The sequence below is a fragment of the Rhinolophus sinicus genome, linkage group LG06, assembly GCF_036562045.2.
Source record: "Rhinolophus sinicus isolate RSC01 linkage group LG06, ASM3656204v1, whole genome shotgun sequence".
In the NCBI taxonomy this organism is placed as follows: domain Eukaryota; kingdom Metazoa; phylum Chordata; class Mammalia; order Chiroptera; family Rhinolophidae; genus Rhinolophus; species Rhinolophus sinicus.
Genome location: NC_133756.1, coordinates 21,522,333 through 21,536,959, shown reverse-complemented (window position 1 = coordinate 21,536,959; position 14,627 = coordinate 21,522,333). Strand labels below are relative to the sequence as shown.

At 32.7% G+C, this 14,627-nt stretch overlaps 1 protein-coding gene across 14 annotated transcripts in view; it reads right to left on the bottom strand.

Annotated features, from left to right (window-relative positions):
* Window positions 1–14,627, bottom strand: part of OSBPL9 (oxysterol binding protein like 9) — a 129,801-nt gene that overhangs the window by 36,507 nt on the left and 78,667 nt on the right. For 8 of the 14 annotated variants that reach the window (XM_019742783.2, XM_019742784.2, XM_074334714.1 and 5 more), the window contains 4 exons: window positions 3,232–3,327; window positions 2,426–2,473; window positions 1,371–1,400; window positions 535–585 (listed from right to left, as the gene is read on the bottom strand). In XM_019742783.2, the coding sequence (XP_019598342.1) occupies window positions 535–585; window positions 1,371–1,400; window positions 2,426–2,473; window positions 3,232–3,327 (225 nt within the window). Of the gene's footprint in view, window positions 1–534; window positions 586–1,370; window positions 1,401–2,425; window positions 2,474–3,231; window positions 3,328–8,196; window positions 8,266–14,627 lie in introns of all 14 variants that reach the window. The other 6 variants (XM_019742781.2, XM_019742782.2, XM_074334713.1 and 3 more) reach the window with 1 other exon arrangement.

Here is a 14,627-nt window from a genome sequence, read left to right as displayed (position 1 = left end):
GATACTGTGGTATTATGGACAATACAGTGGTATTATGGACAGTAATTCAAAATATATTTCATGAATAAGCAACAGCAATTAAAGTAATGGTTCATTAATGTAATTCAGTACCAGAAAAAATCTGTAACACAATTTTTAAAAACGTATCTCAGTTATACTCTTCATTATAAAAAGAACTCTACTGAATTTAATTCCCTTTTTTGCTAAGAAAAACATTTCAGTGAAAGGTTTTGCAATGTATGTCCCAGTTCCAGGCAGAAACAATGGATAAAATGGAAGGAAGGGGTGAGTCATTCAAACATGCTCTCTTCATTCCCAGCCACCATCAGAAATCACCTTATCAAAAACAGGTACATGCTGATAAGGTAACATCCAAACACAATAGTCGTTCAATAGTACCAGGAAACTCACAATACAATTTACTGAAGAAAAGAATACCTTTCGGAATTGAGATTTTTTTGTTATTAAAGAAAAATGCCGTTATAATTTTTAAATCCCATTAAATGAAAGTAATCAAAAGTAAAATTTACTTACTTTAGCAATTTGCAGCAACACAATGCAGTGTTTAATTGATTCTACCATGCTCTATAAAAACAAAACACTGATTTTAGGACCTTCCTCCAAATAAAATGGTCATACAATGTTAAAGCTTAAAATATGAGTTCAAATGTACAGGGTTTAGGTCTATACTACACAAGAAACACCCTCTCTGGATATCCAGTGGGTTTTAATATGCTGGTGCCCAATAAACTTATCATTAGCAATTCTGTAAATTATTAAGGAAGGCCAAAAACTTGTTAAACTGAATAGTATCTAAACGGTTTTCAACATTTCAAACAGAAAAAAATATAAGTCTGATTAACTTCCAAATTCTTAGATCAACAGCAGCAAATCGCACTGTAAATCCCTAATACATCCATTCAAAACTTTTATGGACTTATGGAGAATAAAAGATTCTATCAAAATATTGGTGAACCAGGAACACTATTTTGCCTGATTTTAAATGCTTTTATCAAAATACAAATCTCATTAGTAGTCCATTATATAATGTCAGAAGGCCAGCAAATCAGAAAACTTGAATCACAATTTATTTTAAGAAATATAACTGTGCATGGATGACATCTTTTATCCAAGGATCTCAAACAGACAAGATCAGAAATAGATAAAATGGTACATGAAGTCAATTTCAATTAGAAGGATTATTCTACTCATTTCAATTCTTTTAGAAAATAATACAATTCTTAAACACCCTTGTAAAAATTCCTAAAAATTAAAATCTAAATTGCTCTTATTAATAGCAGCAGCTTAAAATATAATATTTTAAAGCACTTTCTAATGCAAAGCCAGAGTTTATCAAACACATAACTTACATTTGTTGCCTCTTTGAGAGTTTCAACTTTCTGTGAAAAATAATAAGTTTAAACAGAAATAATCAGAAGCACAAAGAGATAGCATTATTTTTTACTGGTTAGTCATTTAAAGCAGTACACCAAAATGTACTCAATACTCTCAGTGAGTGCAGTCAACTTGGGAAGGGAGTACTTTTTCTTATACTTTGTTTTGATTTAAGTCAAATATTTAAATAAAAAATTCAGACATTTTATGAATTACACCCTCAAATAAAATTCATGTTTGATTCAATTAATGATTTATAAGAATAGTATAAAACATTCTTATTCCTTATCTGAAAACAAGTTTTGTCTTTTCTATAGATTCACTAAGTGATTTTAAAATACTTATTTTAGAATTGCCTTAAACTTTGCTAAGTTGTTTAAAAATGACATGGGACTAAATTCTAAAACTAAGACTGGGAGGTTAGCTAAACATGATTTACTACTATTAGTAAGAGTGAAAGAGCCAAATACAAGACTATGATTAAGAGAAATGCAAAAAATAAAAAATAAATGATGCTACATCAGGAAATTTAGTCAAGGAGAGAAAAAATGTAAATTGAAAACAAGAAAACGATAGTCAAATTACAAAGCAGCTGTCAGAAATCCAAAGGGGAGGGAGTGGGGGAACAGTAGCAGAACTATAATTAAAGTGATACTTGTTTTGTTTCTTTATCTGGGCTTGTTTATTCTGAAAATTCTTGCCAGTTGGTTTATTAATAGCTGAAGTGATTACATGTAAATATAATAACTTTCTACCTTCAACATATACCAGAAGAGGAAAGAACTTACTCCTAAGAAGGTACTCACAAAAATGGGTATATTAAAATTTCGTACATTACCCTTTTGTTTAATTATGAAACCATAACAGAAATTCATCAGAGAACTCCCTTTGAAGTCTATATGGCAGTACTATCATACTAAGTCAGTATCAGTATTATAGTAGATAAAAACACTGAGGTCCTTCTGTTATTTTTCAATAAGGCTCTTGGATTTAAAATTTTTAAAGTCAATATCATGATTATAGAAGTTACCTTTCTCTGTTCATCATCTTTGCAGTTTTGAAGTTTGTCATCAAAAAGCTACAAGAATTGAAAAAAAAAGATTATAGAATCAAGACACTTTATTACATTTTGTATATTTACTAAATATAGAAAAGCAAACGTTAGTTCTTAAATACAAGTCTTCCAGGGATGATTTATATGATTTTCAAGATAACATATTTTTTCCAGGCATTGTCTCAAGTCAGATTCTACTGGATTATTTCAAGCAGTCAGGATCAATTACTGAATGAATCACAAGCAAGAGAAAACAGATGACTTTTAAGAACTTAAAATATCAATTCAAACCTAAGTTTTTTCTACTCTGCGATCCAAGTTTACCAACAATCCTCTTTTTCCCCCAGGACCTCTGGTTGTAATTAACTTTAAAGTAGGAATTGAACGAGACAATTAATTTCAATAATGATAAAGTAAGTAGAGAATCACCTCTCCCAATCCCTCACTCCCCAAAAATGGAAAATGCAAGGCCTTAGAAATAGAGCCACTTAAAATTTACCAGTTTGAAAAAGTTTTTAAACAGAATGTCAATCTAATCTAGTCTTATTTTTTTCTAATTCTATTTACCTTCCTTGATAACTAAAAAGTATATTATATACGTATACTACTTACCAATATAATTAGAGATAAAGATCTTTGAATAAGTCATCCAGACCTTTTAATAAGTCAGCTTTAAAATGCTTTAGAACCACATAAGGTATCAAATAACTGTTTTTACTCAAAATCAAGCTCAGTAACATTTGCTACTTTATTTCAATTCAAGATATAAACTAATGCCATACCTTTAATTGTTCTATCAAGATTTGTAGGTAAGCATCAGCTTCTGTAAGTTTCTTATCAAAGTCTTGGACACTAGGAACAAATCCTGAATCCAAACCCTAGAGAAAAATAAAATTTGCAATAAATTTAACAGTATCCAAGTAATATTTAATAGTACAAAAGATACTTCATATATGACATTTCAATTTAAAAAATAAAAAGAGTACATTTTTACATAAATAATAGGCCTATGTAAATTATCTAAATTCTCCAAGAATAATGGTACGTCAAGCTCCCTCACGAACTTTTAGCACATTCCCTTCTCATTATGCTGGTGCTCAAATTAGGTTCACCCTGCTCTTCAGAATCACTTTCTTTTCTCCCAAAAGCGCTATAATGGCTCCCAGTCATCTCCAGAGTAACAGTAAATTAGCTAAAGGGACACATACAAAACAACGTATATTACTTCTATTTCCCCTCCTTTTGTTCAGTCCATTCCTCTAGTCCCTTAATTATAACTTCATATTCTCACTATTTAGGTCTCCTGTTCCCTTAACCCACCCCATCAGCACTAATGTTTTCTTCCTCCTCCCTTATCAAAAAAGAAAAAGAAAAAATAGCCTCAAAAATTCTCACCCATTCTAACGAGGGGCCCTCTCTAAGTGAAAGTGACAACACTTCTGTCTTAATCAAATTCCCTACTCACTTTCACCCTTGGCATGAATACTACACTCTGGACATGGTATAAATGTTTATTTATTTAGAAGGCCCACTTATTTCTCAGTTTAACAGTCTTGCATTTGCATGTCCTATTTTTTGTACACTAAACATTTTAAACTCCAAGAGTATGGGATTTCTATGTTTTAACTCTACTCAAAAAAACCTTTTGAGTTCTTAATCATCTCTGACTGAAAAACACAGCAATCCTGGGTGTAACAGACAAAACAGTTGGAGACTGAACAGGACTACCAGCCTGCCATATTTGCATGCCCAGATGTCATGCAGTTAAACAGGGAAATAAGGGTCAGGAACCACTAATGTCACACCCCAACCTTACCACAAAACTCTGTACTAGATGGGTGAAATACAGTGGTTCAACATACCATACTTGCCTTTCATTTGTCATATCATCTCTGCCTTTGGTCAAAACATGCCAATCATTTTCACATTCCCCAGTTGGAGGGAATTTGAGGTCAGAGTTCATTTTTTATTATACCAATTCCTCATCTTTGTATAACACTTCATCATTAAAAGCACTTTCACAGCCATTATCTCAAACACCAGATTGAGCAGGTATAGTATTATAGAAACAACAATGGTTGGCAAACCTGATTTCTAATTGCAGCTCAGCCTAGATATTGTGACTTTCTAGGCTGCTGTTTTCTTACCTGCCAAATACAGGCGTCCTCCTCCTGCTAATATTAATGTGGCAGCTACTACCTCTGCTAAGGACCCACAGTTACTAACACTCATGAATTACTACTGTTACTACTATTGTTCTTCCAAAACTAAAATTTAAACACTGAATCAAAATAATTAAAACCTAAGTCCTATTAAGACCATGGGAAAATCAACTTATCCTATAATGCATTTTCTTTTTCACATTCAAAAGCAATAAAACTGCCTACAGTTTACATACAGGCCTACTTTTTTTTACATACATGTAAAGAAACTGCTTGAAATGAGTATTGAAAAACAGCTTCCCAATGAGATGTCATGTATGAAAACAGTTTAAGAAAGAAAAATCATAATAAACAATGTATGTAAAATCCAGATGTTAATAAAAATTGTGTCTTAAATATCCTCTTTTTTAAAGATAACTCAAAAAGTTCCTATTAGAAACATTTACTATGTAAAGTATGATAATAAAAGAAATGAAAAAGGATAAATCCATCACATTCCAGAGATATTCTATGGTACTTCACTAAGAAAGAAGGGAGTGATTTATTTCCATGTTACTCTACCAAAAATATTAGAAGGACTGCTTGGCTTGGATTTTGTTTCACAGAGCAATATAACATCATTATCAATAATTTAATTATAAGACCCAGTTAAAATTAGCTAAACACATTGTTCTTGCTAAATATTGAAAAGGTCAATAGTACATGCAAAAGTGAATGAAAGGTGAAACATCTAAATGAGGCAGAAAAAGTGATTTCTAAGAATTTTCCCTCTTCTGAATCAACTTCAAGTTAGCACTGTAAAAATCTAATATACCCTTTTGAACAAATCACTATCCCATTAAAAATCCTCTAGTGAATAAATGGAAACCAATTAGATTTAAATTACTGGGATCTGAAACCCACCTGAATTAATTCGTCAAAAACAACACTTTGATGTTGCTATAATCATATGAACCTCATCTTGGCCCTTTTCTCAGACCTGCCTCTAGATAACCTTCCACAGCATTCCTGTACCCTTTGAATAAAATCCACACTGCACAACACCCAAGTCAAAGATCCATCTTTCTTTATGCAACGTATAATAGGAAGTTTATTAAAACAGTTATTAGCTTAAAATCCCAGAACTGGCCTAAACTCCCTTGCACAGTAATCCATAAATCATAAATCTTTGGTGTACTTAAAAAAAAATCTACATAGTTGCCCCATCTGCAATCAATAAAATAACATGTACAAATTTATCAAAAACATGGACAAGCAATTGCTAGTAATTACACTGGTTTCTCAAATCTAGAATAATGCACTAGAAGAAACACAAGTTTTCACTACATATTGTGACTTACACACATACATACATAGAATCAAAGCCATCTAAGTCCAAACTTGCGCTCAGAGAAGTTACTTTTATAATGTTGAAAGTCACCTAATCTGCTTTAGTATCAAAAGACAAGGAACTTAGTACCTCATAACAGGATTTTTCATAAAAACTCCCTTAAAGTCATAATTATTCCTCTGTCAACACTTACGATATAAGGCATTATATTTATTCATATCCTTTTCAATGGAGTTTTGTTTTAAAACAGATCATAAAAATAGAATACAGTCTTTTACCATGCTGAGAGTGGCTTGCCTTCCTTTCAAAAGAACTCAAAACAGGGCAGACCCTTTAAGACAGAGTGGGACTTCATACTTCCTACAGTGACAACTTACAGTAGCTCTTGAGAACAAGCAGGTTGGGAGTCAAGGAGATATACTTTCTGGTACTCACCCTGTCATATTTTATCACAATTAAATACTAACTGACTTCTCTGAAGGATTCTAAGCTCCATGAGAGCAGGAACTGTGCCACTCATTCGACGTATCGCCTAGGGCTTAATATTGAACGGATGTATATGGCACTGACTGCAGCATGTGGCAACTACTGATACCATGATACCATTCTTCTCCATGACCACTACTCCTTAGCTTTTCTGTTCTCTTTCTTGTTTCCTTTTTCCACTCCCTCACTTTCTTCTTCACATCTTTCCTTCCTTCTCTTTTGTCTATGCCCTTTGGTAGTAACTAACGTGGTTATGTTGCATTTTTGGAACTCAGGATCAAAGAGGCTGCTGCTCCCTCCCTAATTTATCATATTGATGAGCCATAGTTCTAACTTGATAATTTCTGTTTGAATTCATTTAAAGTTTAAATTAAATATAACTATTATAAAGAAAGACAAAATGGTCTGTGGTGTAAAAGAAGTTAAATTAGAAGAAACTCAATAGAGATCAAACCCAAATCTAAACACAGAATTAGAAATCTATGTAAAGAAAAAAAATCATTTATGTGCCAAATACACTAAAACGAAAACAGTCTTCTAGCCTTCAAGAGTACTTTGCTAATAAAGAGAGCTAAAGTATACATATATTCAAGAGTAACACATGACTGTTCTATCAGCCAAGATCTATGTATCCAGCTTAAAATATATACATAGACAGACACATACACCTGGGCCAATTTAAGGGGAGCTTCAAAAATAATAATCTTGACCAGAGGATCGAACTGCCTCAAAACTGTATATAAGTACTCCCCACTATCTTTCTAATATTTATGTTGAATAGCATCACTTTTCTCAGAAGGCCCTTCAAAGCTAACAAATGTCAGGAAAATAAAATGAATTCCTATTAATGACTGAGTTCAGGCATTAAGCACTATTTATACTTTATACATACACATAACTGAATGCATCACCCCCGTTAAAAAGACGACTACTGCAAGGGATGTCCTTAAAACTGTCTAAAGTACACATAAATTGTAGCTGCTTTGGAGAGACACTCTCTTAGTTAAAACAGTACAGGAGGCAATTTTTGAGACTAGGAGTAAGAACTTTTATTAAAGTAATTAATTCCTGCTGACAGAGGAAGAGTAATGAACAGAGGAGGTGGTAAAAGGTGGTTTAAGGTCTTCAGAATCAGGAAATAAGAAACTTATGGGTAACTTGAGGAACTGAGAACAGTACTACAAGAAGGGCTATGGCTGAAGAACAACATTGTAAAAAGAAATTCACAAACGAGTAATTATTTTCATATCAAATCTTATTTCACAGCAAAAATTCAAAGAACCAAGTACCCTATCTATTAATATATCCAGTGCTTTCTCTTATACAGGACAAAATAGTATTTAATAAAGATATGTTGCAAAAAGAGAGAAGGAAAATATATTAGAAATAGACATTATTCCATGTAAGTCTCAAAGAAAAGTTCAGAATAACAAGAAAACAGAAAAAGTTATCAGTAGCAGAATTGTAAAAGGGAGTACAGCTTAAAAATTTAACAAAGGAAAAAACACCAAAGAAAACAAGCCTCTTAATGAAAAATAAATGGCACGAATCCAGACAAAACTAGATGATCATTAAAAATTAGCAGAGCATACACCCTATAACTAAAATAATGAAAACTTTGTAGAAATGTCGCTTTGATTAAAATATGAGAATATTTGGAAAGTTTATGTTCACAATCAGCAATTTGAGATGACATGCATCGCAGATACACAGATACACTTTCATCCAATGAGACAAGTATAGGGCATACTTACAATTGAATCACTTACAATTATTTTTGAAAATTCAAGAACTGGAGAGATACCAGAAGACTGGAAAAAAGCAAGTGTGGTACTGATCTTCCATAAAGGTAAGGAAAAGAGAGAATAGAAAGTTACCATACTGTGAGTTTGACATCAATAATTAAGTAAAGGAATAATAAGAGAAAAATCCGTAACTATACAGAGGAAAAGTAGGTACATGAGCAGCAAAGTGGCAAAAAAAAAAAAGAAAAAAAAAAAAAGGAACATACGTACTAAACTTAATGGCTTTTCTATTCCGTTAGCAAATTAAATTTTCTGAGAAAAGACATCATTTTGTCTCCTTACCAAATGATTTAAAAATTGGCTTAATGATAAAAAAGTTTATTAAAGAACCGGAAATACTAATAAGACCATGATTTTATGTGAGGTATAGTAATCTGTAATTTCCTTGGATTACTGAAAATTTGGACACATTTATAATCACTGTTGCCTCTGGTTTATTCACTTCAGCTAAAGAAAGAACAGATTTGGAGGTATAGAAAAGTTCTAAGGGTAAAAATTTCTCCCTATTTTTAATCCTAAAGAATACTCAATTATCAATTAATTTGGAGTGAAGATTATCAATTCAAAACGTCCACAAAATTGAGACTATTATTAAACATCTCCACTATAACTTCAGGAAGATATTTTCTATTTAAATCAATGTCTTGATCATCTAAGTCTCTAAATTACCGTGTTTCCCCGAAAATAAGACCTAGCCGAACTATGAGCTCTAATGCATCTTTTGGAGCAAAACTTAATATACGACCGGGTCTCATAGTAAAATAAGACTGGGTCTTATATTAAGTTTTGCTCCAAAAGGCGCATTAGAGCTGATGGTCCGGCTAGGTCTTATTTTCAGGGAAACACGGTGATATTTTCTTTTATAGCTTTCTTACCAACAACTACGAGGTACCCCCAAGAATGCCCTAACAAGTAAGATCTTTTTCCATAGTTCTAAGTGAACAGTTCTAACTTCATGGACTGACCATGGATGCATAATATATATTAAAATCTTTTTCAGAGTATTAGGTACTCTGCTATACACTTTTTAAGTGTCCTCATTTCATTATCACAACATAGTAAGGTAGATAGACATTAACCCTATTTAATAACTGCATACCTAAATCATCTAGCTGGGATTTTGTTTTAAATTGGGATTTCAACCCAGTCCTTTGAGTTCAAATCCATTACATTTTTCTACTAAATCACAATATTTGAAAAAAAAAGTCATGGCATAAGAGCACTAAAATGTAATCTAAAAATGCCCAAAGGAGCTTGATATAGTGAAAATTAGTGTAAGCTTTAAGGTTAGATTGATCTAATTTTAAATTCTCAATCTTCAATTTCCTAACCAATTACATGTACAATCTGGCCAAATTACTTTCTCCACCTTCATTTTGTCACTAGGGTTGCATATGATAATAAACCACTCAAAGTTTCTGGAAAGATGAAATGAAAGAATGTGTGTAAAGTAACACAATAGCAGGTGTTCCACTTCCTCTTCTTAATTTGGACTCATAAATAACCAGGATTCACCACTGTATCCCCAGGCCCTAAACTAGTGCCTAACATATAGAAGGCACTCAATAAATATTTGATGGATAAAAACAAAATGAATTAATAACTAAATAATACCATAAAACACATGTAATTTTAATAGAGATCTATAATCAAGAAAAGGATATAAGTATAAACTGTATTTCACATTCCTTCAAAAAAGGAAAACAAACAGTAAGTTGAACTCTGAAGAGGATAATAGATAACAATAATTAAAAAGGTATGAGCAATAGACAAAACAAGTGGTAAAATATAGTCTTGGAAAACAAATCAGAAAATAAAACCCATGTGAGATGTTCAGAAAAGTACTGGGTATTATGCCTGAATCACAAAAGGTAAATTGTACTGAATTATTACCTTGGTAACAAAGAGTCAAACAATAACAAGAAAACCTTCTTTTTCCCCATAAAATAATCTGGTTTTTGAAACTACATTAGTTCTTAGAAAAACAATCACCTTTATCTTTAAATTTACAAAGAAAATATACATTATATCATAATAATTAATATGCATAACATTAAGTTTCTTTTTTAAAAAAATACCAAAAAACAAATTTGAATTGCTCATACAGTTGGGACAAAAAAACCTACAAAACTCCTTTGTCAAACAGGAATCAGGTACAGACACCAGTCCCAAAATTCATGAACTTTAATCAAAACTTTTAGCACAGCTGCTTACTCTTTATGATCTTTTCATCTAATACTGACACTGTTCTGTAACCCTTTGACTTACAGAACACTAATACTGATTAACACTAATATTGATTCCATAAAGTGAGTTGCTTACTCAAACTACACCAACAAAGTCTGAAATTAGTTACTATTTTCCTCTATTTTAATCACTGAAATCTTGTCTTTCCAAAAGATTCTCCCAATTTATTCAATAAAGTCTTATAAAAAGTTATTGTCAAAACTAAATAAAACAAACAAAACTTGAAGTTTATAATTGGATGACCATATATCTTAGTTTGTCTGGGATAGTACCTGTTTATGCCTGTTGTCGCAGCAAAATTATCAGCAACCGCCTTCACTCTCAAAAAAGCCCTAACTGGGCCATGAAATCATATGGTCTCCCCTCTCTATAAAGGATTTAACTAGCATTTTAGAGATATAAATGTCTGGAAGACATATAAATTGCTTCAGAATGCAGCAAATTACTTAAAAATATAGATATACATAAAATGAAACATGAGTTTATAGGCTCTGAATGCAGAAAGCCAACTACAGAAATAAAGGACACCAGAATTCAAGTCAGTATTAACTGAGAGCTTACCTTATGGTTGATAAATGGAGACAGGAGTAATGTAGAAGTTACATTTTTAAAAAGTTCTTTTATTTTACTTTTTTTTTAATTAAAATTTATTCGGATGAGAATGGTCAACAAAACTACACAGGTTTCAAGTGTACAATTCTATAATATATCATCTATCTATTGCATTATGTGCTACCCACCCAGAGTCAATTAAAAAGCTATTTTATTTACACACACACACACACACACACACACACACACACACACCCCTGAAATAAAAACACATGAAACATATATTATTCCTGGGGAGTGGAATTGAGGGAAAGGACATTTGAGACGGGTTCTTTGTGTTCTTTACTTTATACACTGATGATGTCTGATTTATTTTACAGGTAAGTATGCATTTATTTAAATTCAAAAGCTTTATGTAAAAAATAGGAAAATACAGATTATAAATATTTTTCAAAAAACTGTGAAACTTTTAGCTTGCAAAATCATCAGCATTGTTCTTTTAAAATTATCTACAAAATGCTAAAATGTCTTAAGAAAGTAAATTTGGCAATTCTGAAGCTGCTCAAATATACTTTTCCAAGCAAAATAAAATGTAGCATAACAGATTTATAACATTGTTTACAGATAAAGCACAAACTAGCAAAAAAAGCACTTAAAAATTAGCAATCACCACTATACTAGAATAAATGCTGAGAAGATAAATGGCCAGTAACATAAAGCAGAATACTTAATTTTTCCCCCCACATCCTTCCTGCCAATAACATGAATGTGACTCATGTTATGAGCAAACTCATAAAAAACAAAAACACCTACTACACTATTCCCAACAAAGCACTGTGTGACCAGGAGGGACTGACAATCAACCCCAATTTTTCTTTTCATATACTAGTTGGTCAGGCTACTAGCAGTATCTTTCTTAAAAGTCATGGGTTAAGTCATTCCAGGATTTAAATAAACCCTGCCTGGCTTACTAGTATGAGATGGAAAAAATACATTCTTTCCCTCCCTAACCTCAGATTACTGCCTATCATTCAAATTAACAGCATTTTGGAAAGTCTCAATATTTTTAACGGTTCACCAAAAACAAAAGTTTTAGATAAGTTTCCTGGAAATTTGTTCTATGTATATAACTAGGAGAAATTCACATTAAATACATGAATCCTTAAACTGAGTGTTTTAGTAGTTCAAGGTATGAGATAACTGCCGAATTTCCATTCATTGTATAATCCTCATTGAAAATTTGAATTAAAAATGTTTTCAAAAACAAAACCTCATATATTCATATATTCCTCCAACAAAACTGCATCTCCTTGTATAGCAAAATATAACATTGAAAATTAATACCCAAGGGGGCTAAATGATAAACTAGTCAGATAGACAATCAGTCCTAAAAGGTTTACTTGTATCTCACACAAACCAACCAAACAAAATAGAGCAAAAACAATAACCATGAATTTAAAAAAATAGATTTTATAATCAGTATGGCATTTATCCTTTAAAAATTATATACACCAAAACAGATTTGTACATCTGATTTTAGCTGCCAGTGAATATCAAACAAAAGGAAACAGGTTCAGTGATTGCTACAGCTGTTTAGAGTAATACAAAATTAGCCTGATTTAGTTTAATTGTTGTCAGAAAGCTATCAAAATGGTCTAAAATATTGCTAGAATATATATGTTCATGAGGACAGGATTTTGTTTTGTTCTCTACTGTATCCCCCAGCATAGTGCTTGGTTTCTAGCAAGTGCTCAATAAAAATTTTATAAATGAATAAAATAAATTCTGAAATGTGCCTACCTGTTAGCATTTAAACATAAAAGATAATCAAAATATAAGAAGGTCTTGCAGATTATAAATCAGAGTATTCATTTAAAAAAATCATAAATAACTCATTTAGTTATTAGAAAGGATTTTTTATAAGTATGGATTCTGAATTTTTGTAAGGCTAATTAAAAGTTTTCAAGAAAAAAAAACTGAATAGAAGGGGAGACATTGTACTGTATAGGCAGTGTAAAAAGCAAGACTTGGCAATGACAATTGACTTGTCTCTCTAAGAACTTGTTTACTCATGCCAATCTCATGAGCATTGTTCTACACATACTACTCGGGGTCAGAAATCAGTGTTACAATAATTTATTCATTGGGAATCTCTTACAACTATGGCACTGTGCTGGATTTGGGGAAGCCAAGATGAAGCAGATATAGACCCTGCCCTAAGAGTTTCAAACCTATTGGAGGATATAAACATCTGTCTACAAGTAACTGATTCAAGCATGGTAAAAGAAGTGTTTATAAGAAGATTCAAAGGAGAAAGTTAAGGGGATGAGAAAGGTTTCACAGAGGTAACATTTTAGAGTGTAGGATTTGGACAGAGATGGAAAGGGAAAAGTATTACAGCAGTGGGCCTGTGCTGGAAACAGCATAAGCAGATGGAATGTTCTTTTTAATGAAGTGATTAGGGAATGAAGGCAGGGTTAAGGCAACAAACAAACAAACAATGGATACTTAAATACCCAGGAATTAGGAACAGGGGGACCCCTCACCATGGCCAGACTGAAAGAACAGGAAGGAAACAATGTTGCATGGGCCAATCAAAGGAGGAGCTACTCAAAGGACACTCTAGTTGTAGGAAACAGCCACTGCCAAAAATGCATCAAATCAGAGAAGGAACAAAACGAATAAATATTCCAAAGGTTCTCTCTTTTCTTCCTTCCATCTCTGTCACTGCCTCGCATCACTAAACCTAACCACAAGTCAGAGGATCAAGGATGCCAGGTGACACAGGCTGCAAGATCAGCCTCCTGGAGTAGAAATTAAAGAAAGGCAGAGAATGAATCTGTAGGAAAATGGAAAATAACCAGAAAAGGCATACTCCCCAACTCAGAGCTAGTATAAGCACAAAGAGAGGCTGGAAAGCAGGAGGCCAAATGAGGAACAATATTCTCTTAGAAAAGCATCAGATGATATTTTTCAGGTCCAGATGCTGAATCTGAAAGGAAACCAAAATTAGTGGCTGAACTGGAAAAATTACTGGGGTTTGGGGAGTAAGGTGAGCAATGGATGAAGACAGGACACCAGAGCAGCACCTCAGTTCTCTCTAGAAATAACAAGAGAAAGAACCATAGGGCTCTAGTCCTAGCTATTTCAGTCTCTAACTGTGTGACCTTGGGCAAATCCCTTGGCTTCTCTGAGACTGTTTCCTCCACTATAAAAGTAGGTATAGGTTGATTACAACTCCAAGATCAGTTTCAGGATTCTGTGAAGCCAGTATCTCCAGGTAAATAACCATGTTCACCAGGTAAGTAAATGCCTCACCGTATGGGATAAAGCTCGAGTCCACTTATTCACTTTTGAAAAGAGTTAATTTCGTTTAAATAAAGACACTTACAGGTTCCAACTGCAGCCAAGTCCTCCATGGTATGACAAAGAATGTTAAAACACAAGCAAACTCGATCATTTAGTGTAACCTTGAAACTGAATGAGAAAGACTAATGCAACCAGATTTTAAAACATGCTCTGGAATGTAGAGAATGCAAAGGAACAACTGAGTAAGCAGAAAGTTTGGTTGAAGTGGCACATTTTGGAAAAAACAA